The following is a 24,780-nucleotide window of genomic DNA, read 5'->3' as shown; positions in this document are numbered from 1 at the left end:
GCGGTGGAAAACTACATTGCACTTCCGCTCATACATGTAGGTGAAGAGAGGAGCCACGAGAGGGCGCAAATGTGTATCCCTTTACTAGTTATAGTCATATACTGTAAATAAGCCATATTTGCAGCGGGATGTTCATTAATCGCGTACTAAGGTAAGACATAACTATAAATTCAACTTATTATCATTATTTTAAATGTACTGATTCAGACTAAACAGTCTACTAATAAAAGTTGTCTCTACAAATTTCAAAGATCCCATTTGTTGTTGTCTGTTTGTGCCTCTGTATTTTGAGTCTCCCATCCCCCACTCATCCTCAATCCTTTCTCTTCCTATCTGGGGAGGTTCAACTGTTGGAGAGCCCAGAAATCCCCTCTGTTTTCCAGAGAGTTCCACTGACAGGTCATAAAGGGCAGGGGAAGGGGCTGTGGTAGGCAAGTCTCCCCAACAGCTGATACCAGCTGCTCTATAAATACCTTCCAGGGCCTGGTCGGTACATTACAGCACACGGAGGACACAGACGCAGCTCAATACCTCTACTTTCTCTTTGTCAAAGGGACAAGACAAATTTTAGTCTTTCTTCTATTTTTCTGCGCAAGAATCAGTATGAATAAGCCGAAAATCGTCAGACCAGAGGAGAGGTAAGTTTCTCTGTGAGCAACACGTTAGGAAACTATGAATCCAGAACCATGTGCTTTTCCATTTGAAGTCCAGAAATGTATCTCTCAAATAACATATGAATTCATTATAGACTTGATTTAAGTAAATAAGTGCAAACATTTCTTTTCTCCTCACAGCCAGCCAGCAAATGCGGTGTGGTTTGATAGGAAGAAATATGTTACCCTCAACTTCAGGGTTCAGAGACCGAAGGATGTCCAGGTGGATATCCAGGCAGACAAAATGATTTTATGGTGAGCTCACAGCATGGATGGGATCTAATCTATTTCTATTAGGCCCAGCTGAATGATAGTGTTGGCTGATGTTGGATGTACTGTTGATTATATGGCATTTGTTGTCAATCAGCGTTTAATTTGCAACCCCGTTCTGTATTCTCAACAGCTGCAAAAATGATGTAGACGATGTGATCTACAATGAGCTGCACTTCTACGACACAGTCCAAATCTATGTAAGCATCCATGCAATATGATGTGAAATATGACTAAATATCATATTGTGACAAATTGGCTCATCCTTAAACATGCAGTCAATGTGATGACCCAACAGAAAGTGTGTGTGTGTGTGTTTTTTTTACATTTTCATTACATTTCTTAAAGGACTCTAGAGAGAGAGTCTATGATCGCAACATTCATGTCTTGCTGAGGAAGATGAAGCCTGATCACGCATGGCCTCGTCTTCAAAAAGATCCTGCTAAGGTACACCTGAAGTGTGTGTGTGTGGGTTTGAACATGAACTTTTACAATATGATCTTTTATGAAATATATAAATGTGAATCAAATACAGATGCCATACCTGAAATCTCCCATGTACGTGTGGTCATGACCCCCTAGGTTGAGAAACACCGACATTACACAATACAGGGCTGCTTCTGTTAATCCACTTTTGTTTTTAAAATTTGACATTAAAAGGTTGTTGACTCTGTGTCCGTCGTTTCTCTTTCTTTCTACAGCCCAGTTGGATCGCTGTGGACTTTGACAACTGGAGGGACTGGGAGCATGAAGAAAATGATGGAAAAGAAGAATATGATCGATATATGGACGTGAGTCAACAGCCGAAATGCTGTGTGTGTGTGTGTGTGTGTGTGTGTGTGTGTGTGTGTGTGTGTGTGTGTGTGTTTAAATACTTTGATTTTGTTATTTCAGATGATCCATGAAATGTCTGATAAAAAAGGAGAAACACCAGACATGGATGATCTCAGTGATGTAAGTACAAAGCTCTTATCATATTTTCCGAATCTTAAACAAATAACTGACTTACCCATGGGATAAATGTTACATGTTTACTGCCTTTTAGGTTACCATGGTTATATATGGTACTATGACACACTTGTGACTGTAATCTAGACATTACCTGCAGTGACAATGACCAGTTTCTTTTTTTCCCCCTTCAGTCTGATTGAGTTACAGCTCATTCTTGGATCTCTTCCTGTGCTGGAGGCAACCACACGTTTAGTGTTGCTCATGATTCATGTGGGTTAACATTCATCTATCCATCTATCCATCCATCCATCCATCCATTTATACATCATCTGAGTTGTAATATTTCCATATGATGTGATGTGTGTGTAATTGTCAACACAACTAATTGTCTGTTTGTACTTATGTGACATTTTCTATTATGGTATTATTTATTGACATCTTGTTCTTCACTGCATTTTAATAAAAATGTTTTCTCAACCATGGCCTGACCATATATGTTATTTGGGCAGTGTGCAACCGTTATAGTATAGTATAGTATAGTATAGTATAGTATAGTATAGTATGGTATGGTTTAGTATAGTATAGTATGGTATGGTTTAGTATAGTATAGTATAGAATAGTATAGTGTAGTATAGTATCCTTAGTTTGTCGAAGTAGTCGCCGACGATAGAGCGTTGCCGTTATGAGGTTTGGACTATTTTGCTTCCCGTACTGACAGCTGACACGGAAGCGGTAGGATTCTGCGTCCTGTTTTGTTCTGCTGTCAAACACTCCAGCATGGCGTTCCAATGTCAACGGGAATGCTACATGAAAGAGGTATGGATCTGATTCAGACATGTTATCATATTCAAACTGTCCGTGAAAACAACATATTTTCTCTCTCTGCAAACGTAATTACCATGGTAACTATCAGTAGCTCTGGTGCTAGCTCGTGAACAGGCTTATGTATTTCCTACGTTGTCTAGGTTACAAAAACCAAAACAGCTTCATTATTTGTAGCTAGTCATTATATTCTTCTATAAGTTAAATCTCGATGTTAAGTTACTATTTACCACGGTAACGCCTCTTACCACGGTAAGAGGCGTTACGCTGCAGTTCTGTTAGCTGATCTTGTGGTCCGTTGCACTTTGTCCCCTTGTAGTTTACGACCTCAGTAGTTTCTTGCTGTGCTGCTGAACTGAAACAAGAAATCAACGGGAAGAAACAAACTCTTAAAGGTTTCAACGTGAAGCTCCAAGACACCATTTTATTTCCAGAGGGAGGTGGACAGGTAAGCTGCACCCCCTCTCCCTCACCCCCTCCCTTGCTCATGGGTTTCAGTCCCTTCCACATCTGTAACTCACATGTTTTGGTGCCGTGTCCTTCAGCCAGACGACCACGGGCTGATCGGGGACGTCCCTGTCCTGAGGGTGACGAGGCAGGGGCCCGATGCCGTTCATTTTGTAAGCTCGCCGCTGGAGGAGGGCCAGGAGGTGCTGGTGAAGGTGGACTGGGAGAGGAGGTTTGACCACATGCAGCAGCACACAGGTGAGGGCTGGTGTGTGTGTGTTTGGTCTGAATCTGTTGTTTTGGCTCTTATGAACCGTTTCATTCCTCTGTTCCCGTCTCTTAGGTCAACATTTGATCACAGCTTTGGCAATAACAATGTTTGGATACGAGACCACATCCTGGTACGCCCCATTTGTAACGATTTCAGACAGCAGAACGACATCTACCTGCCCTGTAACCATAACGACAAGGACACTCACTCTATATTTCAGGGAAATGGGGCGTCAGAGGAGCAACATTGAGCTGGACACACCCACTCTGAAGCCCGCCCAGATCCAGTCCCTGGAGGATGCTGTGAACGAGAAGATCAGAGCCCACAAACCTGTCACGGTCCAGCTCCTCCCTCTAGATGACCCCAGTGTGGAAAAGGTGTGTACGCTGACACACTGCTGGGCTGCATAGGAGATGTTTGTCAATACATGTGTACAAATGTGTGTGTGTGTGCCATAGGTGAGGAGTCGAGGGCTGCCAGAGGACATTGCAGGCCCCATTCGGGTCATCGATATTGAGGGAGTCGATACAAACATGTGCTGTGGAACCCACGTGGCTAACCTCAGTGACTTACAGGTTAAATAACACACACACACACAAACACACACACCTCATGAATCTGTGATCAGTTTTGTGGCTGCTGATGTGCGTTTTTAAATGTGTGTATCTGTGTGTCAGGTGATCAAGCTGCTGGGTTCTGAGAAAGGGAAGAAAGGCAAAACCAACCTGATCTTCCTGACGGGGAACAGGGTGCTGAAGTACGCAGAGAAAAGCCACAGCACCGAGCGCTCCCTGGTGTCTCTTCTGAAGTGAGCTCTTACAGCGTGAGAGGTCTGAAGTGGTGAGCTGCACGGGGACAACTTCCTGTCCTCGTCCCCGGATGAGGAGAGCTGTCAATTTATCTGTAAAAACCCGATTTGGCTGTAATATAAGACAAGTTCATCCAATGTTCAATTCTGTCCCCACGTCCTCCTGCTGCTCTCTGCTCTCAGTCATCTGATTATCAAACTGATTCCCTGTCCTTGCACTAAATGGAATAACCCATTTTCATGCACAGAACTGGAGCCGACGATCACGTGGAGGCCGTGGAGAAGCTGCAGAAGTCTGTGAAGCTGCTACACAAAGTAAGAAACCTGAATTACTGTAGTATGTTCAAAATGGGTCACAGGTTTGTCCTTCTGAACTCATGTTTGCTCCGTTTTCTGGCCTTTTATTACTACTACTGCTACTACTGTAATACCTCTTTGTTGCCAGCAGAGGTCGTTTTTTATCACATAAATCCAAGTTTGCTGGTAACTTTGCTGCACTTTGACAGAGTCACCTGACCCTGCTGAGAGACATGGCCCTCCTCATCGTGCAAAACTTCAAGAGCAACCCACAGCGAGGAAACTTCTTCAGCCTGCACAAGTAAAGACCTCTCACCTGGAGCCGTACATACATTACACATGTTAAACATCTGGAGGTTAAGACAATTTTACTTTTTATCCCCCCTACAGAAAAGAGGGTGACAATGACTTCATGAATATCATCGCCAATGAGATGGACACTGAGGTAAGAGGACGAATGCGTCCCTGCGAGTACAAGCGGTGAAGCGTCTCAGTCTGACCTCCACATCTCTGTCCTTAGGAAACTCTAGTTTTCCTGACAGTCGGAGAGGAGAAGGGACCCGGTCTGTTCGTACTGGCCGGACCAAGCGATCTGGTGACCAAGATGGGACCACGGTAAGAGACGATTCACCGTCCCTCCCCTCAAATCAATAACCCATCACCGAGTGTGTTCCTGTGCTCCACAGGGTGCTGGAGATGCTGCAAGGAAAGGGAGCGGGAAAGAACGGACGCTTCCAGGGAAAAGCCAACAGCCTGGCACGCAGAGGCGAGCTGGAGGCGCTACTGCAGCAGCAATGCAAACAAACCACAGAAGAAGAAACACAGGAACACCCGTAAAGCACTACTTTCCATGTCAAACGCTGTTTATGTGATTGACTGATTTCATACATATTTATCTGTGTTAGTATTCCAGGTGGGATTTGATCTATATGTTCCGTTTCTGGACCCTGACAAAGGCCTCGTTCCAGAACACGCTGGTCTGTGTTTTAATAAAGTTTGTGTCATAACGGAAAGGACATCTGCCGTAAAGTTACTTATTTATTGCACAGTTCACAACTCTCACAGTGGCAGCGTGAACAGAATGTACAAGATATAGAACGCTTATAGTGCAAAGGTGCAAATAGCTCCACCCCCTTCCCATTTACTTAGATCTTATTTTCCACAGGCAGTAAAAAAAGTTAAGATATAGTTTTGAAAGCGTGTAGACGTGTCCTCTCATTCCATTGATCCCTCCTGTCGTCGGGTAGATTGGTTAGTGAAATGGCTGCACTATCTTCATGGAGATGTAGTTCTGTAATTAAAGAGAACAGGAACAATCAATGACAAATGTTCCTTCCTTCCTTTTTATGATAAAACGTCTCCTTCCTGCTCGTCCTTACCGGTAATGAGTACAACAGGATGGCGAGGAAGAGGACCACTATGATGAGGATGATCAGGCCGATGAAGAGGCACCGGAAGCGCCGCCACACGATGAACTTCATGGTCTTGCACGGGTTAGTAAACCAGAAGAAGGAGGTGTCGGGCCGACTGGTTGGTTAGGAAGCAATGGAACATGAACAGTCACTTATTGTGCGTCCATGTTTTTGTTTTTTTTTTGTCTGTGTGTAGTTGTGCGTTCTTACTTAGGAGGGTCCAGTTTGGGGTTCATGTTGGGATCTTCTCTGCCTTTTCCTGCAGGTTTCTGATCTGAGTCCACTTCACTCACAATCTCCACCGTCATCTCCACTTTGCCCTTTAAAAGACACACAAATGTTAAACAAAGAGACTCACGTTATGACTTGGATGTGTACCTCAAAAGTAATGTATGGACGCTTACACCCAGGACCTTCTTCCCGTCCTGCTCAATGCCACAGGGCCACCAGCCTCTGACCGACTCTTGAGCAAACAGGGACTTGGCGTCCACTGACTTGCGTGGCACTCCCGTTTCCAGATCCTCCATCATCTCCAGCGAGCATTTCTCCGGAGTCTTGGCAGGAGGCACCAGGTTAAGCAAGTCCAGCTCCAATGTACCTGAGATCACAGACAGGAAGACGTATGTTGTATGTGCGCTTCATTCTGCAAATCAGGGAGACAGAAGAAAGTCAGACGGTCCCTCACCGAGGTAATCGTCCAGTGAGAACTTGTCGTTGTCCCATATCTGAACAATCAGCTTCGGGGGAATCCTGAATTCTGATTCGTCGAGATTCCAAAAGTGCTCCTGTTCAATAGAGAATGCATGAGGATGAATGAAGAGTCTCTGATTTTGACTTGAATTCTGTTGGAACCCAAAGCCTTCTGAACCGAGTCCAGCCTCACCTTCTTGGACACCAGACAGCGCTGCTCAGCTGGCAGGTACTCAAAGTCGAAGACCAATCTCCAGTTGAAGTTTCCGTCTCCGTCCAGAGACCTGTAGTGGACATCCGTCTTCTGCTTGTCCTCCTCCATGCCCAGCATCCACCTGGCGACGAGCAATGACAAAGCGTGAGCGACGCAGAGATGGGTGTTTCCGTGGTAACAAAGTTCACAGAGCGTACCCTTTGACGTAGATGTCGCTCATGTGTTCCCCGGTGATGCTCTTCTCGTCCAGAGTCACATCTGTCGTGTTCCAGACCACAACGCGCAGGAAAAACCTGAAGACACAGCCGGCGTCACTCCAGGCAAAGGTCATAGTGCGATTATTCGGAAATATATTGCAAAATTCTGTCCAATATCAGTACTTCTTGGCCTTGCGTGGCGTGATGTCAAACGGGGGTCCGGGGGCGCCGATGCTTTTGGGGAAGATATCCACCCACATCTGAAGGCTTCCCTGAGGAGAAACAATGCACAGGTTATATACATATTACCACAAAGTAGTCACATCAGGCAGAGACGGTCTGTGTGTATGTGTGTGTTTGTACCTGAGGCAGGGAGGGCTGGAAGGAGCTGTAGAGTGTGCGAGTCTCGACGTGTTCAGGCACGAGTCCCTGAGTTCTGAGCACGTGCAGACAGAGTCGTTCTTCTGCCGGACCCAAGTGCTGGTGGACCTCCTTGTTTCCCTCTGTGGTGTGAAGAACGCAGCACCTTCATTACTTTTTCATGCTACGATGTCGGAACTAAAAAGGTCAAATCTGTCTCCATTCATTAGGTTCAGTAGGAAGGATGTAAACAAAGAAGTGACGTACCAAACTGGGCCAGTGTGTGTTGTTTGCCGTCAAAGGTGATGGAGGTGCCATCCATCCTGGGCTTGGACAGGCCTTTGAGACGGGCCAGGTTCTCAAGGATCTGAGACGGCTTCATCTGGTCCCTCCATTGGTTGACACCAGAGCTGAGATCAAGCCAGACAGAGATAGAAAATGTGGATCCTGACTATATTTGATTCCTATTCGTGCCTCTGCTTTGTTTCCTTACGTGCAGTAGGTTTGCGGCAGGCCGCAGTAGGAGTTGTATCGCGACAGGAAGCGGTTCTCCAGGTCGATCACGGTCTCGCCCACCTTCTCGTCGCGTGTCAGGAGATCGTAGTCGTACACGGAGATCTTCAGGTCCTTGTCCTGAGGCAGGAAACACGTCATCTCATACATCCTACAAACAAAACAAAAGGAGGAAGACTGTGAGGAGAGCAGAACGTCAGATTGCAAAGTGAGCGATTGATCCGTTCAGTTGTGTACCTTCCAAACACAGGGTTGGTGGTGTTGGGTAAGTAGTTGTCCCTGTCTTCAATCTTATTCCTCCCCACTGAGATCTTCATGTATGGGTCACACTGAGGGGAGCGAGAGGAGAAGTTTCAAACGGTCCACGTGTGTGTGGGTGTGGGTGTCTGCGTCTGTGTGAGACATTACGAGTTCCTCACTTTGCCGTTGTTGTCTTTGGGCTGCAGGTCCAAGGCTCGGACCACGTAAACCCTGACCACACACTCTTGGGGAACGCTCTCCGGCAGCTCGCGGAACTGACGGGGAGGGGCAGGGACTTTGTCCGGCAGAGCGTAAACCTTAAAGGAACCCTGCAGGGAAAAACCATGAAGGGAAAATTTAAGTTTCCGCTCAGCCGCAAAACTTCAAATTTTGATTTATTCCTCATGAAACTGAGCGACCACCTTAAACTCTCCGACCACAGTGGGGTCCTCGTCCCCGCTCTCGTTCTTGCCTCGCTGCAGTTTGAAGGTGTCGCAGAAATCTGTCAGCCCTTTGAATTCTGCGACGTCCTCCAATTCAGACTTATACTCCTGAGAGTACACGTTCACGTTAACACAGCTGTGATGTTAACACTCTCACACACACTTTCTCACACACACACACTCACTTTCAGGGTGTCGTATCCTTTGTTCAGGTAATCGCCACATTTCATTGAGTCTCCCACAGAAGCGTAAAATTTACTCCACCAGTCCACCGTTTCCTTTTCCTGAGGATTTGAAGCAACAAAGCGTTTTGATCTTCACAGAGAAACCTCTTTAAATCGCTGAATTCAGGATGTGATTATTGATTATTGGTGCCATATCTGGTGTTGGTTTCTCACCTTCTCTGCCAGCTTTGGAGAATACAGAGGCGTCGCAATACAAAACAGACAAAGTCATTAGTGTCAGACACATAAAACGCAAGCGAGAACAAAAAAGCTGGTGACAAGTGGCGAGACAGTGAGACAGTGAATGAAAAGTGAAAGTTTGGGTGATGAAGGTGAAGATGATGATGTTCCTGTGGGCAGTGCGGGGTGTGCGGTGACTGTATGGGTGACAAGTGTGACACAGAGGCGCCTCTCATGACCTTTGGTGCATTTTGTCCACGAACTGACAAAGAGGCGTTTGGTGAGTAAAGTAACTGTAAATGCATGCAAGTACTTTGACTTTATTATATGACATCACTGATTTTGTCCATTTGTATTGTCGCTTTATAGGTGAAATACAAATGGATCCTTGTCACTTCATGGACTTCATGGACCTGCAACATGACACTGGTGGTTTAAGGAAATCCTTTAAGAGAGGAGTATTAACCAACTCTATACTAACCTGAAGTCATAGTAAAGTAGAATACGATCACACATACACACAATACAGCATTGAACTCCAGACCTCAATTTGATTCCCGATCAACAAGTTTTCGCCTCTCTTAATGAGGATCATGAGTTGTGCTTCCAGCCTCATCATGCCTGTGATCAGCACCAGTAAGGGACATGACCCGTGTAAACCCGTGCAAGAAGTACATGACTACATGCAATCACAGTAAACGTGATCATTTCCACATAAGAGCGGTGAATTAGACCATCTCAGTGTCATTGGTGCCCGGCCTTGTGTATTAGAAAGCTGTAATAAGTGACCATACATACAAAGTAGGAGGGAGGAGAAGCCATTTTGTTCACAGCAGCTGACATGCTGTATATGAACTGTAAGCCAGAGTAACAAACTGTGTCAAAATTGACTCGGAGAGCCAGATTTTGCCCTTTTTAGTGGCAAAGGAAAACAAAAAACAATGTGTTTTTAGACAGAAGTTGAGTTGTTTCTGATCTATGGGAGACGTTTGTGTTTGTTTTGTTGAGGTGAGAGACTTTACCTGAGCTTCTAGCAGCTTCTCGTCCATGGTGATGGAGACGTGTTCGGTGGGGGCGCTCATCAGAGCCACTGTGAGGGGAGGAACATGGTCATCTCCACGCGTCTGCAGCTGCATGTTCTGGATGGTGCAAGGGTTTTAAAACGCTGCCTTACTTTTAGACGACATGGCTCCTTCAGCTCTGATGACGTATGGGTCGCACCGGAACTTCTCCAGGGACGTGATGGTGCACTGACCCACCACGGGCTTCCTGCCAAACGGCCGGTGGTCGATCACCTTCAGCACGATGGGAGGCATGTACATCTCTTGCTTTGGAAGGCTCTAGATGGGGAAACAAAAACACATAAACCTTCCCTAATGCACAGAAAACAAAAGAAGAAGAAGAAAGCACAAGAGCAAACACTCGGCGCCGAAGACAAGGCGATGCACGTTACCGCTTCGATGAAGAGGACTGAGCCGGGAAAGTTGGGGCTCCTTTTCATGTTCTTGATGACGGCCGACTCCACCCTCTTCCCTCCGCACTCCACCACCAGGCTGGGTGAGGACACGGCGGCCAGCTGGTATGACTTCATGTTCCTCAGACCCCAGGCCAGAATCTGGACGGACACACACACAGGAGAGAAGAGGAGGGAGAGGTGAGGAACATCTAAACATCAGTTTAGAGAGGCAGCTTGTGTGTGAGTGAAGGTTGTGTTACCTCTATAGCAGTGCGCTGGACCACAGGCCGGATCCCCTGGGGGACCCTCTGGGGGGCCAGGGAAAGTTCTGACTCGCCCTGCTGAGACGGGAGGACGGAGAGGTTGAAGGTCTGAAGCTTTGGGAGCTTCTTCATAAGAGAATGGTTCGTAGCAAACCTTGTCTTTCAGGATGAGTTCAGCAGCCACCAGTGCCTCTCCTGCCCTTTGACCTTTCTGGATAATGGGGTGCCACAGCAGCTTAGGTTTGAGTTCCACCCCTGGATTCAGCTTCACCATCGGGGCTAAAACGCTGCGGCCCAGCATCTCGTCCTTCCCCTGCACAGAGAGGAAGACTTTACAGCTCACCTTCACCTCATGGGTATGTGTGTATGTGTGTGTGTGTTTGTCTCTGCACCTACCACTTGGTCATTGTCGTAGAACTCAAACACAACATGAGGTGGGTGCTGGGCGACGGTCTGAGGGTCTCCGTAGATCTCCAAGTCGTCGAAAATCAACGTCTGGTCCCAGGTGGGGTTCAGCGTCGCTCGCAGCTTCTCCGTGGTTTTGCTGACGTGCAGGAAAGAGACGTGCGTGTACGGATCTGTGGTGGAGAGACAGGAAACGAAACGGCTCGAGCGTCCTGCGACTGCAGAAACCTTATGACCATTTTGTAGAATCTTACCAGAAAAACTGTCTTTGTCCATGGAGGCCAGGTTCCTCGCCTGATAGACGTAGACACGGAGGTGATACATGTGCGACCCTATAGAGGGGAAATAAAGCTGATCAATAGTGTGTGTGTGTGTGTGTGTGTGTGTGTGTGTGTGTGTGTGTGTGTGTGTGTGTGTGTGTGTGTGTGTGTGTGTGTGTGTGTGTGTGTGTGTGTGTGTGTGTGTCGCTCACGGTCAAACGAGCAGGACACGGTGGGCGTGTTGCCACCAAACAGCTTGGTGGCGTCTCCCTTGGACTCCGTCTCCTCGGTGTCGATGCCCTGCAACAACAATAACATAATACAGTTGTTTGCAGTGTTGCATTTTGGGTAATCCCGTGCTGTAGGTGTTTGACAGACAGACAGACAGACTCACTAATGCCCCCTCCAGTTTGAAAATGGCTGACGCTCCCAGGCGATCTTCAGGCGCCATCTTACGCCTCCAGCGCCGGCGCCGGAACGAGTCTGACGACCGCTCCTTCCTGTGGAACTTCCAGCCAATCAGAGAGGAGAATTCCCAGCCTTCAGGGTCACCGAGGGCACGCTTCTATAAAGACATAATATGATGCTAAAGTGATGCTGCAGTCTATCATTTTCCAGCAGAGTGTGTGTGTGTTCTGCCCCGTGCCCTGACCTCCACAGCGCCTCCTGCAGGGGGTGCGGCTCTCTTGCGAGTCCTCACCAGCCTCTTCCTGCGGTGCACGTGGTACACTTTCTCCGCAGAGACCCAGGACAGAGGCTTGTCATCTGGGGGGATGGTCACACCGTATTCCCAACCTGTGGAGTACACACACGCACATCAGACACACACATATGCAAACTTTCGCAGAGGAACAAAGAACCCCTATTATGAGACTATTATTATATTTGCATACACTGAACACAGAGTTTCCCATTGTATGCAAGTGGCCCCTGAACACAAGACGACACACACTCCACACAGACACTTTAAGTCATTATATTGAATAAGACTCGCATGCAGTCTGACTCCAGCAGGGTGAACAACACTCTGACTGCACCTTCATCATCCACGGCTCTGTTTTCGTCCACGATCCAGGCGTCCTCCGACTTCCAGCCTGCAGGAAGATCAAACTCTCCAGGACTCTGACTCTTCTCTCCGTTCTGTACCGGACAAAAACACACCGGTTGCTGATTGAACTTTTGCTCTGACTCAATGTCTCGGTGCATTCTGCTTCTCTGCGTTGCGACCTCACCACGTCGGTGTAGCACTCAGACGCGGCCTTCCACTCTCTGCCGGGGAAGCGAGTCTGGTTTTCAAACACCTCGTCCATGAATTCAGAGTGTCCAGCATCTGCCTCCGTCAGCAGCCTGCAACCGAAACCACACACACACGCCCAACACACAAACACATCCTCTTAGAAAGGCTTCTTGTCTTTAAAATACCAAATTGTCAAACATCTCTTTGCTGAACTTCGTCCCTCTGATAACGACCTCTGGATTTGGGTTCTGATCTTTAACGTTTTGTGTTGGGGGGGAAATGTAAATTAAAGGGTTAAATCATGACACTTAAAAGGGTTAAAGCGTCCAGCTCACTGGCACACTATCTTCTATTATGTGCTTCTATTATGTTCAGTGGCATGAGAGGAATGTAAACATCAGCAGACTCATTTCCTCCACTTGAGCCCACGCAGGCAGAACGCTGTGTTGAGTGAAGACGGATCAGACCGACACAAACGAGGAGGGAGAGAGGGGGAGATATCCCACCCAACTACTCGACCCACCCCACCACCCCAACACTCACACAACCCCACATTCACACACCCCCATCCCTGCCCGCCTGCCATAAAGAAACTGTTTGGTGTTCAGGTTTTCAGTGGTGGCAGCAACTTCATTTATTCAATTAAAGAGTTATGAGAACCCATAATAGGTTGGAAAAATAAAATGAGATTGAGACGTTGTAATGCAGTGTGTTGTGAATGTGTTCCAGTGTTTGACACGATAGAAGAGGAGATCTGCAGATACTCACGCTTTCTCTGGATCGACCACCCACTTGTCCTCCCACTCCCATCCTGGAGGGGGCATGAAGTACTCCTGCTTCAGCTTCATCTTGCCCGTTATGTCCGAGTACTTGTGGCGCCCCACCAGTCCCGTGGTGCCCCATTTCCCAAACATCTTGGCCTGGTTCTCGTACTGTAAATGCAAAAGCACACACCTGGAGGTGAACTGCCTGCAGGCTGTAAATCGCTGTGCGTGATACAGACTATCTTCTGGAACATCAACCTCTAAAACGTGTTACGTACCAACTCGGCAAAGACGCTGAAGGTTCCCTGAGAGAAGGTGTTAAACTTGGCCTCATGTGCAGACAAACCCAGCCACATGTCCACTCGGATGTGCACCGGCACCTTCAAGCCCTTCGTCTTGTCCATTGGGTACTGATGGGAGCAAAGTAATCAGTCGACACGATGCAAAGGATCAGTACATCAATCATCAATCATTTCCTGCTTTATTTTGTAAGCGATCGAGGCAGAGAGATGCACCTGCATGAAGACGTTCTGAGTCTTGCCGCAATGTCGTCCACAGGCCTGCTCGCTGTGTTGGGAGTAGAGGATCTCCTGGGCCGGGATGCGACTGTAGGCCACTCGCTTCTCACCTCTCAGCATCCAGATGATGACGTCCGGCATGCTGTTCTGGGGCTGGACAACAGGAAGACATTAGCTGGTCAATCAATCAAACACTGTCGCACCGTGCACAAGGCAACAAACGTCTCCAACCTCCTCGGCCAGGGTCCTCAGTTTTTTCAGCCAGGCCTCGATGTCGGCCAGCGTCTCTTCTTTCTCTCTGGCTGTTGTCATGCGTTGGGCCGCTTCCTTCATGGAGGTCAGTGCGCTGTCACGAAGCTTCTTCAGCTGGAAGTCCAGGGACGTGAGGTTGGTACGGCCCTCCAGCTCGGGCGTCGGGTAACTGGGGGACAGCAGAGACCAGACGGGGTGGACAGAGAGACAGAGAACAACAAACTGAATTAGATAGATGGAGATCCCCTTTAACTATAGCGCCCCCCTCAGTTCTACAGCCACAATGCAACACCAGCCCCTCTCTTCTTTCAGGTCATCCACTCGTCCTCTGTCGTACCTTTCTATATCCTCCATCAGCTGATTGAGCAACTTCATCCACACCTCGGTCAGTTGGTTGTCGTCCACTTTAGCCAGGATGGCGACCCGGAACTCCTCCAGGTTAGATTCCTGAAACAAGAAGGTAAACCAGCGGTGAGGATTGAGCCGCTCTGAAGCCTGTGGGGTCTCCACTCGGGGGGTTAGAAGCTGTGTTACCAAGCGATCAGCGATGTAGAGGATGATGTTAACAGCCTCCAGGCGATGGCTGATGTCCTCCCAGAAAGACATCACCACAACCACCGGCTTGGTGTTGGCCCAGGGCAGGTAGTAGTAGTGGTTCCCTAAACACATCACACGCAAATCATACATACAGATCCATTTCCACACCGTCTAAGCCAACTTTCCTGTTTCAGATTTGCCATTTAGTTCCTCACCGTCGAACACTGCGCAGCTAAACTGAGTGGTGGAGGACAGCGGTTTGCACGTGGTGTCCAGCTTGTTGCCGTAGTTACCGATGCTGACCTCAAATTGGATGGGTTCGCCGGGTTCCTGGATCATGGAGGCGCTGTGGAAGACAGCGCACAGGCAGTACTTCCTCCTCCTCTGGTACTTCTGATGCACGGGAAGAGAGAGCGAGAGAGAGAGAGTCTGTCAGAGCCGACGAAATCCCAACATCATTCTCCGACCTGTTAAAAGAAGTCGAGGCTGAACTTAATCACACTCAGTCTATCGGTAGTGTGAATACCTGAACCACAATTATGTCGTCATTGGTGATGCTGTCAACGACTTTGTCCTCCTTCTCCTTCAGCTTGGTGGTCAGCTGGACCAGGACCCTCCCCCTGTAGGCCACGCCCTCTCCCTGGGACAAAGCAGTGACCAGAACGTGAGCGTGGACATGGACACGATGAAGATGCTGGATACAGATCATGAATCTAAACTGCTACCTTGCCATGGTTGAGGGCCTCGTAGGGGTCTGGCAGGCCGGAGAACTCTCTGGGGCTGCCGTACAGGTTGATGTAGCAGGGACCAAACACAGGCAGGAAGCCCACCTCAGACTCGCCTGTGGTCGCTGGAGAGGGACGAGAACGGAGACGTCAGCACCGCCGCGATCTGATGTCGAGCTACAGCGAGCAAAGCCGCTATGTTAATCGCTTGGTGAGGCGTGATTGACGGACGGACGGACAGACGGAGGCACATGGAGTGAGGCGAGTGGCGGACGACAACAAAACTGAGGTTAAACATTTAAACGCTGTATTAAAATCATTACTGACGTGACACGATTTAGGAATTCAGCGTGACGTGAATACACAGTTTGAGCTCTATCTAGAGCAGAGGACATGCAGAGCAACATGCTACACAGAGCCAGAGAGAGAGGAGCACAGGTGCACCTTCATATGACGGGATATCGTCATTTCCTGCATGTTCCTCTATTCCAGGAGAAAAAGGGACAAAGCGAATAGATCAGCACAAGAGAAAGAAGACTGCTGAATAAATCTGGAGGTCATATGGACTCAACGCCAAACATGAGAGTTCGCTTCCTGTCCTGATGAGAAGCAGATCAGAATGGAGCGTTACCTTCCACTTCTCCACCAGAGGAGGCAATCTTGGCCAGGTTCAGGTACGTGGTGCCGATGGCGTCGTTGCCAGTCAAGCGATCCCTGCAATCACAAGCATCAATCTTAGACCTTTGCGTGTTCGTGCTTGTCCGTGATGTGCAAACATGACATGACATGACGGCGTGGGCGCTTACACCCTCCAGGAAGCACACGAGAGAGAAACACACACACACACTCTTTAGCAGCGTTTGAGCTCTGGGATATGGACTTTTTTTGCTGACTTTATTTCCCTTCCAGCCTTCCTGGACTTGATTGATTTGATTTGACTCACTGACACACACATATACACACACACCCACCCACATAGAAAAGTGCTCAGTGAAGGTGCCAACAGGATCCCGGAGTGTGTTATGGAAGGGAAGGGAGAGGCCAGCACAGTCTGAGTCATAGGCTGCTGAGGTATTCTCATGTGGTTGGTAATGGGGCATGGGAACACACACACACACACACACACACACACACAGCTGACCATTCTCCAGAAACTGTTTGTTCTGAACTCCAAATTCCCTTTACAGAACTCCATCATTGTCTCCAGGACCTCCAGGCTCTGACTCACCAATCAAACACGGTCAGCCTGATGCGTTCACACATGGACGGGAACTACGGCAACATAAACAACAATCAGCTGATGACACTGAAGCAAACACACTGTAACACCTGTGACGTGTATGGACTCAAACTGCAACTGCGTAGTTACCTTGACCTGCAGGTTCAGCACTTGGTTCCAGTCTGGGTTTGCGTTCTTCTCCTTGATCTGCGTGCACAGCTGGAGAGAAAGGGGGGGGGGGGGGGGGAAGAGAGAGAGAGAGAGAGAGAGAGAGAGAGAGAGAGAGAGAGAGAGAGAGAGAGACCAAACAGAAGCACCATCAGCTTCTGTCCTCTGTGACGGCCACACAGTGAATCTACACCACGAGTAACAGAAGTTGAACCGGGAACCTTAATGCCAGCAAATCCAGCCTCCAGGAACGGATCCACCAGGTTCTTCTTGTTTCCTTCTGCTCCCAACATTTCCTTCAAGAACTGTGCGGGCGTGTTGTCCACTGAAACAAGGACACACAAGGTCTGATCAGCAATGAGGACACAGTGTCCAGTGTTTGACATGGAGTCTCTTACTCTGGGGGATGTCCTCAGCCTTGAACACCTTCAGAGACAGGTTGGCCCATCGCAGGGTGACCCCGGCCGGCAGGAGCAGGTTACTCTCTATGTCGTCCTCGTCGTCGTCTGCCTCTGTTTTCTCCACCTGCGTGAGATGGAAACAGGAAGTGAGGTGGAGGGAGACAGAGCGGCAGGTAGAGCAGCAGATGAAGAGCGTGGTGGACTCGTACCGGCGGGTCGTTTCCTGTCCCCACCACGAAGAGGCTGACTTTGAGGTAACCCTTGGATCCGGAGTTGGAGTCGTCCGGGTCATTCAGCAGCAGCCACTTCCTCATGATGCAGTGGTCTGAAATGGAACGTTGCCGTGACGTTACAGAGAGCGAAACCACACTTAACGCCACATCTACAAACTCACTCTGCTGCAAGCGCACCTGTTTCATCGTAGACATAACCGATGTCCACCTGAGAGAGAGAGAGAGAGGGGGAGAGAAGAAGAGATCAGGCTAGATGACCTACAAGTACAATCGCCACAAACACGCGAGAGGCGTTACCTTGAATTCCCCCATGAGGCTGTCGGCCCTCAGTGAGAAGGCGTTGTACACCTGCAGAGGAAATAAAACAGGAAATGGCTCATAAGCTCATTTTTCAAACAGTAAATGGTTCTTATCTCCATTGGCAGAGAGGACAGAGACAGAGACGTGGACATGAACTCACTCGGATGCTGATGTACTGATCAAACAGGTCTGACGGGAGCATGTGGACGTTGAAGAAGAAGATCTGCAAAAATGGAGAAACACGTCAGAATCAACGAGCGCCACACATCCATCAATCAAACGTCTGCAGAGGAACGCCGTGAGAACCTCGTCAAAGAACGGGTTGTTTCCTCTCTTCATCCTCGTCCTGTGCGTATCTCCGCACGTGTTGACCTTAACCACGGGTTTGATGTTGTTGCCAGGCAACTGACGAGCTTGGATGACGCGGACGCGGATCTGAAAGATCAGAGTTGAAGGTGAGTGGTCAGGATGTAGAACGCTGGAGAGGGAACGTCTCAGAACATCAGGCTGGAGTGTTTGTGTCTCACCTGGAAGTCCTGAGTCTTGTTGGCCAGTCTGTGGCGACTCTCGACCCCCCGGGCCACCTTCTGACGGAGGTCAACAGACTGACCGGGGGCGGGGGGGTTCGCTGTGCCGCCATCGCCACCTGAACAGGAAGAGCAGGTGATCAGATGTAAACTGAAACATACTTCCAATTGCATTAATATAAATTTGTCTTATTATTATACAAACATACCATCGCTTTGGGTCGAGCCGGCACTGGGCGGAGCCTGGTAGCTTACCACCAGGTCGATCGTTGCCTAGGAGGACATGATTGGCTGTTTTAAAGTCATGTTCAATGGCAGCAGGATGTTTATAGAGACGCGTCCGTGTCTGTATCTGCGTATGGACAAAAAGGAAACTCACTCCGACGCTCTGTCCACTCTCAGAGACCAGAGGGACGTTTTTGGACGGCAGACTCTTGGCCTGTCCTGAGGCGAGGTCTCTCAGGGACACTTTGGCTGATCCCAGGAACCTATGAGAGAGTAAGAGACAATAAAACTCTGGCAACCACTGTAGTGTCAACAATCAGGTTTCATATTCATATGTCTGTGTGTGTGTGTGTGTGTGTGCAGTCAGCAGCCACAAAAGGGGCACGAGGATGGGGACTCCACCCAGAGCTAACAAAGCGCCCGCTCAGACAAACTAAACGCACCCATGAACACAGTCAACAGCGCTCACACAGGAGCTCCATGAGCTTTAACGACAAGCCCCGCCCCTATTTCGCCACTTTACAGTCCACGCTCTCACACCAGCTGGAGTTCGATCTTCAGAGCCGTAATCTCTAGAATGACATCGCCTCTACTGCGATTCTACGATTAAGGATTCATAAATTATCTCCAACATGTTCTTCATTGTAAGCATCATCAGTCACAGGACGTCTGCAGGAATGTGTGTGTGTGTGTGTGTGTGTGTGTGTGTGTGTGTGTGTGTGTGTGTACATTATAAGAGGAATTATTGCTGTATCCAGGCAACAGTCTTCCATAGTCCCCTTTCCTGCTCAAGCCTCTCCCAGAATGCAAAGGAGGAGGCAAGAGTGGCAGGGACAGGACAGAAGGTCAAACAAACGTAAACGCAATCATCCATCATTAGGGGAAGATTCATGAGAATTCATGAATTAAGTGAGTTTGGAATATTCCGACATTCAGGGAGGAATTCTCAGCTGTGGATCCGTTTACAGCTTCGGTCAGTGCATGAATAGTTTGGACATTTTCAATGGGAGGACATGTGATGGACTGTTATCGTCTTGGCAACATCCAGCGGGCCGACGTCGGGGGACTGAGTGAGTTAATAAACCTGGTATGTATTCATGGAAGTTATCAGTGAAGTTTTCCTGATCCGATTTCCCGTCGGAGCATCAACTTTCCTCTACGCCTCAGGCTGAGCTCAGACCGGAGGGATGCGACACCTGTGCAGCCTTCCATTTCATCTGTTTGGAGCTCGGATTGTTTTTACGGCACAACGCTGCCAACAGGTTTCAAATTAGAGCCCAGAAAGCCACAAAGCAGGAAGTTAGTTTGGCTGCTTTCAACATACAAACAGAGACTGGGGGCCCTGTGAGTCAGCTACACACACACACACACACACACACACACACACACACAGCTGAGAACCAAAGCGTCAGAAACAAACAACCACATCCACGGCGAAGTATTTAGAGTCAATGTTGGACGTATTCAGGAAGTTAAAGCGTCTGCAGCCTGAGTAACCTCGTCAACAATGAGTCTCCTTGGATGAAAAGAAGCTTCAAAAGTTTCAAATAACTAAACTAGGCTCATCCAGCACACAATGACACTGACTCACACCCTCACTGCTCCATTACAATGATCCACAGTAACATGATGATGGAGTCTGATCGCTGAGAGGCACAAGTTATTATAAAAACACTGAATTAGAACCAAACAGGTATCAGATATGATCTATGATGTATTTATGTGGGGAAAATGCTTTAATAGAAGGCCTGAGTCCAAACTGTCAGCCTGTGGACGTGTGTATTAGTGTGAATAATGACTCTGCTGTAGTTTAGAGAGGAAACAAGAGGAGAGAGATAACAGCAGCATGCAAACTGAGTGCAAATCAGGGCTCATGAGTCAGACTGCTGTCAGAATAGAACTGTTGATGACTGAAGTTGTTTTCCTGAACCTTTATGGAGAGACGAATGCTTTAGAAACACAGTACTGTTACACTTTAAATCTCTATAAAGACTCAGTTTGTCCTCAAGTCAGCTTCAGTCAGCTGATCCTCAACAAATTCAATCATCATGGCTGCATACTCGGAGCTTTATGTCTTCCTCATGTAGCTTCTTCTTCCTCCGATCTTACGACTCTCATTAAGAACTAATCGGTCTCGAGGACGCCGATTTCTACTTTCCTACATTTCCACTTCAGTTTCCATGGTGACAGGAGGGAGGGGGGGCGCCATAACAACATCTGGAAATCCATTTGAGACGGAGGTCCCAGAGCGTGGACCTCAGCCGGGCCAGCCCCGCGGAAAACTTGACTCCACACACACACACACACACACACACACCACCTCCCTCAGTCATGACTCCAGAGAACTCAGCAAGAAAGAAGAAGAAAAAGAAGGGTCTATTTTCTTGTTCTTCATTTTGTAAACACAGATGAGACTGATGGCTCTCATTTGTGAATCTGAGCTCTAAATCGGTCCCATGTGTGATTCTGCCTTTAAGGGAACAAACACCGACCCAACACACACAAAGCAGCAGAAACATCACGTCACTGAGGGAGCTGCAGCATAATTTGGAGGTTTTTTTCCGTCCCAGGGTTCCTCCCTCTCTCCCTCTCTCCCTCCCTCCCTCCCTTCATCACAGAGTGCCATCAGATCCCAGGGAGACGGAGAACAAACAGCGATTCATGCCTTCATTGTTGCCAGAAAACGCTCATCCCACACAAGCAAGTGTGCAAGTCCCGGCATGGCAAGTAAGCAGGGTGTGTGTGTGTGTGTGTGTTTTAGAGAGCACACCAGTCAACACCTGCAAATGCCTGACGGATGATTTTCTCTGTGCATCTCTGTGTCAATTTTGATAAAGTGGTGCAACGTAATGGGCGGATTGTGGCCTTTGGCGTGCCTTTGAGCAAACGCAACACACACACACACACACACTTCTTCTACTGTTGCTACAAGTCTGCCTGATGGAGAACAACACACCTACGGCAAACAGGGACGCGGTTCACACAGGCAGAAGTTTGCAGAGTGATTCAGACGGCTTCTCTCTTTCGTCACTGCAATCCCTTCAAACAAACACAAAGAAGCCGACACAGTGTCTCTGGGAGGACTTACACACACACACACACACTTACTTATCTTTCCCAATGGTTTCATAGTCTTTCACAACCACGTCTAGGAAGGAGTTGGAATCCAGAGCAGCGCCCTTCAGGTCAAACTCGAGCACCTGCAACAGAGCGACACGATGCCGTTAGGATGAGACACAAAGGAACCTTCAAGGACATCTGAACAAAGTGTGTTTGTCACATTACCTATTAACATTAGACATACACAGAAACACTGAGGTCTGTATTTTCAAGTGGACAATCAATTATTGAATCAGTGCTTCATACTTTGACCTCATCAATCCTCCAATCTGACAGAGATCTGCTTACATTGAACACTGGGATGATCTTTACATCCTTGCATCTGGGTTATCTGAATGTGTGTGTGTGTGTGTGCGTGCGTGCGTGCGTGCGTGTGTACCTCATTCCATTCAGGATTCACCTCACTGTCAACAGATTTTGTTTTCTTCTTCACATCTGAAAGTCAAATCAAAGATGTGGTAAGAACTCTTTGCAGATTCGAGTCATCCAGGTTATTTTTATTTAACTATTAAACCACTGAGCTGTGATTGATTGGGATTGATTCAACTGATCACCTTACCTTCACACTGACCTGGCATATTGCCCCCCCTCCCCTGTCTCAGACTATATTCCTGACAACATTATAACATTTCTGCAAACACGTTGGCATTGATTAGCAGTTTCTGCTTTTCAAACAAAGACACAAGGTAAAGGGGAAGCTGGCAGACCTGCAGCTGAGGGGGAAACAGCTGAGACCAACTACAGCTGAGACCAACTACAGCTGATTACCATCAAACCTGCTGCTGCCACTGTGACAGGACAGCAGATCCTCACAGGACAGTCAGCTTCTTCCCCACTCTTTTCTCTCTCTAAACTTGAGCTGTTTGTGTTCATTCAGTCTTTCCTTTATTTCCAACCAAGATTCCAGAGGTGTCATTGAGTTTGGAAAGTTGGGAAAACCCTAAAACGGACAAAAGCCCGGAACAACACTTCCTTAGGTGTCAAAACAGAAGATAATGGATAAATAACAAACCGATCTATCCAAATACTGAGGGTAACTTAATAAGAAGTTGATCTTAATAATAACAATAATAATAATTCTTACCTTTATAAATCACAGAAACAATCGGATCAGGATATCCAACTTTCTTCTTCGGCAGACCTTTAGCCGACACCACTTGAACCCGCAACATGGTAACAAACGCACAAAACCCCGCAAAAAAGCGCCAAACTTAAGGCCTGAAAGTGATCAAAGAGAAGTAAAGTGAAGTAAAGCAGACCGTGGTGCTGTCAGCATCCTGACCGCCCCATCACTGCAGCCACGGGGCACAGCTGGGGGAAGTACATGTCCCGTTGGTGGAGCTGAGGGCGGGTCACGGGTGTGTCAATAACCCGAGTGGAAGCTTGTGAGCTGCAGCTGCCATCCTGCGACTGAATCACTGGGGTGGATGTGTTTCTCTCCTGCTAAATGCCTCTTTCAGGGAGCAGATCAGTGCAAAATGTGTTTCAAAACATGAAATGAGGTTGGAGAATAACTAAAAACATGAAACATTTAAAATCAATGTAAATAAACGAGCAGCTAAGAGTTGGTATAATTATTGAACAAACCCCAACGACGATGGACTTCTTTTCTTTATCGCCGTTTGACTGAATTACGACCATTTGTGTTGCAACGCCATCTAGTGGCGTTATAGCGTAATAACACCGTCGCTAAACGTTATTTAATAATAAACTTTACTTAGCAATTGTTTATTCAGGGTAATGTCAACTTGATTTAGCAAAAATTTAAATTAAATAGTGGACAGAATAGATTTAAAGCATAGTTTGTTTAATATTAAGAGGCCAAAACAATTCTCGCTGTTTGACTGAATTTCGACCATTTGTGGTGTTTAACGCCATCTAGCGGCATCATTTAGTTACAACACCGTCGCCCTATTTTAAACGTTATTTAATAAATACAGAAATTAAAACCCATACTTAGAAATTGTGCATTCACAGTGATGTCAACGTGATTAGGCAAAATTTAAAATAAAACAAATGAAAAAAATACATGTTAAATATGATTTGTTTAATATCAACAGGGATAAACAGCTCTCGCCGTTTGACTGAATTATGAGCATTTGTGTTGCGATGCCATATAGCGGCATTATACAGTAACAACACCATCGCTAAACGTTATTTAATAATAAACTATACTTAGCAATTGTGCATTCAGGGTAATGTCAACGTGATTTAGCAATTTTTTTATTAAATAGTGAACAGAATAGATTTAAAGCATAGTTTGTTAATATTAAGAGGCCAAAACAGTTCTCGCCGTTTGACTGAATTTCGACCATTTGTGGTGTTTAACGCCATCTAGCGGCATTATTTAGTAACAACACCGTCGCCCTATTTTAAACGTTATTTAATAAATTCAAAAATAAAACCCATACGTTGAAATTGTGCATTCACAGTGATGTCAACGTGATTAGGCAATATTTAAAATAAAACAAATGAAGAAAATACATGTAAAATATAGTTTGTTTAATATGAACAAGAATAAACAGTTCTAGCCGTTTGACTGAATTATGCCCATTGGTGTTGCTTTGCTTCCATCTAGCGGCGTTATACAGAAACAACACCGTCGCCTTGTTTAAACCGTTAAACAAACTATATTTAACATCTATTTTGTTCATTTATTTTATGTTTAAGTTTGCTTAATCACGTTGAAATTACCCTGAATGCACAATTTGTAAGAATAGGTTTTATTTTATTTTTTATTTATTAAATAACGTTTAAAATAGACTGACGGCGTTGTTGCTAAATGTTGCCGCTAGATGGCGTTAAGCACCACAAATGGTCGAAATTCAGTCAAACGGCAAGAACACTTTTGGCCTCTTAATATTAAACAAACTATGTTTTACACCTATTCTGTTCACTTTTTTATTTTTAATTTTGCTAAATCACGTTGACATTACCCTGAATGGACAATTTGTAAGGTAAGTTTATCATTAAATAACGTTCAGCGACGGTGTTGTTCCTCAATGTTGCCGCTAGATGGCATTAAGCATCACAAATGGTCGAAATTCAGTCAAACGGCGAGAACTGTTTTGGCCTCTTAATATTAAACAAACTATGTTTTACATCTATTCTGTTCACTATTTCATTTCTATTTTTGCTAAATCACGTTGACACTACCCTGAATGCACAATTTTTAAGT

At 47.0% G+C, this 24,780-nt stretch overlaps 3 protein-coding genes across 6 annotated transcripts; 2 read left to right on the top strand and 1 right to left on the bottom strand.

Moving 5' to 3' along the window:
* The first annotated feature begins 284 nt into the window (after positions 1–284).
* ptges3l (prostaglandin E synthase 3 like) lies at positions 285–2,283 on the top strand. The gene is made up of 7 exons (XM_076151703.1): positions 285–638; positions 795–908; positions 1,057–1,123; positions 1,272–1,370; positions 1,625–1,714; positions 1,818–1,877; positions 2,066–2,283. The coding sequence occupies exons 1-7, from the start codon at positions 604–606 to the stop codon at positions 2,072–2,074; spliced, it is 474 nt and encodes a 157-aa protein (XP_076007818.1). The 5' UTR covers positions 285–603; the 3' UTR covers positions 2,075–2,283.
* Positions 2,284–2,592: 309 nt separating this feature from the next.
* aarsd1 (alanyl-tRNA synthetase domain containing 1) lies at positions 2,593–5,578 on the top strand. Its single transcript, XM_076151701.1, has 12 exons — positions 2,593–2,690; positions 3,016–3,144; positions 3,242–3,401; positions 3,487–3,544; positions 3,635–3,791; positions 3,873–3,989; positions 4,092–4,222; positions 4,471–4,537; positions 4,729–4,820; positions 4,910–4,964; positions 5,040–5,134; positions 5,206–5,578. The coding sequence occupies exons 1-12, from the start codon at positions 2,652–2,654 to the stop codon at positions 5,354–5,356; spliced, it is 1,251 nt and encodes a 416-aa protein (XP_076007816.1). The 5' UTR covers positions 2,593–2,651; the 3' UTR covers positions 5,357–5,578.
* Positions 5,540–22,909, bottom strand: LOC143001859 (myoferlin-like). 4 transcript variants are annotated; one of them, XM_076151700.1, is made up of 55 exons: positions 22,687–22,909; positions 21,982–22,037; positions 21,591–21,682; positions 18,637–18,745; positions 18,467–18,530; positions 18,258–18,376; positions 18,037–18,165; positions 17,891–17,953; positions 17,728–17,778; positions 17,608–17,638; positions 17,407–17,522; positions 17,195–17,321; positions 17,018–17,121; positions 16,779–16,847; positions 16,638–16,681; positions 16,041–16,123; positions 15,854–15,892; positions 15,410–15,534; positions 15,211–15,324; positions 14,900–15,077; positions 14,682–14,806; positions 14,485–14,594; positions 14,127–14,316; positions 13,893–14,048; positions 13,656–13,787; positions 13,382–13,545; positions 12,609–12,723; positions 12,414–12,516; positions 12,029–12,171; positions 11,771–11,941; positions 11,589–11,676; positions 11,371–11,448; positions 11,108–11,289; positions 10,866–11,024; positions 10,709–10,789; positions 10,446–10,607; positions 10,167–10,332; positions 10,015–10,082; positions 9,791–9,847; positions 8,987–8,998; positions 8,774–8,872; positions 8,568–8,696; positions 8,325–8,474; positions 8,143–8,234; positions 7,886–8,056; positions 7,660–7,802; positions 7,396–7,535; positions 7,216–7,304; positions 7,033–7,128; positions 6,815–6,956; positions 6,617–6,716; positions 6,336–6,529; positions 6,142–6,251; positions 5,899–6,046; positions 5,540–5,810 (listed from the first exon to the last, which is right to left on the bottom strand). In XM_076151700.1, exons 1-55 carry the CDS (start codon positions 22,772–22,774, stop codon positions 5,772–5,774), a joined length of 6,105 nt encoding a protein of 2,034 aa, XP_076007815.1. In that variant the 5' UTR covers positions 22,775–22,909; the 3' UTR covers positions 5,540–5,771. The 4 variants fall into 4 exon arrangements, with proteins under 4 accessions (XP_076007815.1, XP_076007812.1, XP_076007813.1 ...); XM_076151697.1 differs by lacking the exon at positions 9,791–9,847; XM_076151698.1 differs by lacking the exon at positions 9,791–9,847 and having other exon boundaries at positions 10,709–10,786.
* Between the last annotated feature and the right edge of the window lie 1,871 nt (positions 22,910–24,780).

Source organism: Genypterus blacodes, unplaced genomic scaffold (assembly GCF_046128005.1).
Source record: "Genypterus blacodes isolate CSIRO-AG114 ecotype Tasmania unplaced genomic scaffold, CSIRO-AGI_Gbla_v1 ptg000055l_1, whole genome shotgun sequence".
Lineage (NCBI taxonomy): Eukaryota > Metazoa > Chordata > Actinopteri > Ophidiiformes > Ophidiidae > Genypterus > Genypterus blacodes.
Note: the sequence above shows the minus strand (reverse complement) of the source record. Positions and strands in the feature narration are given on the sequence as shown.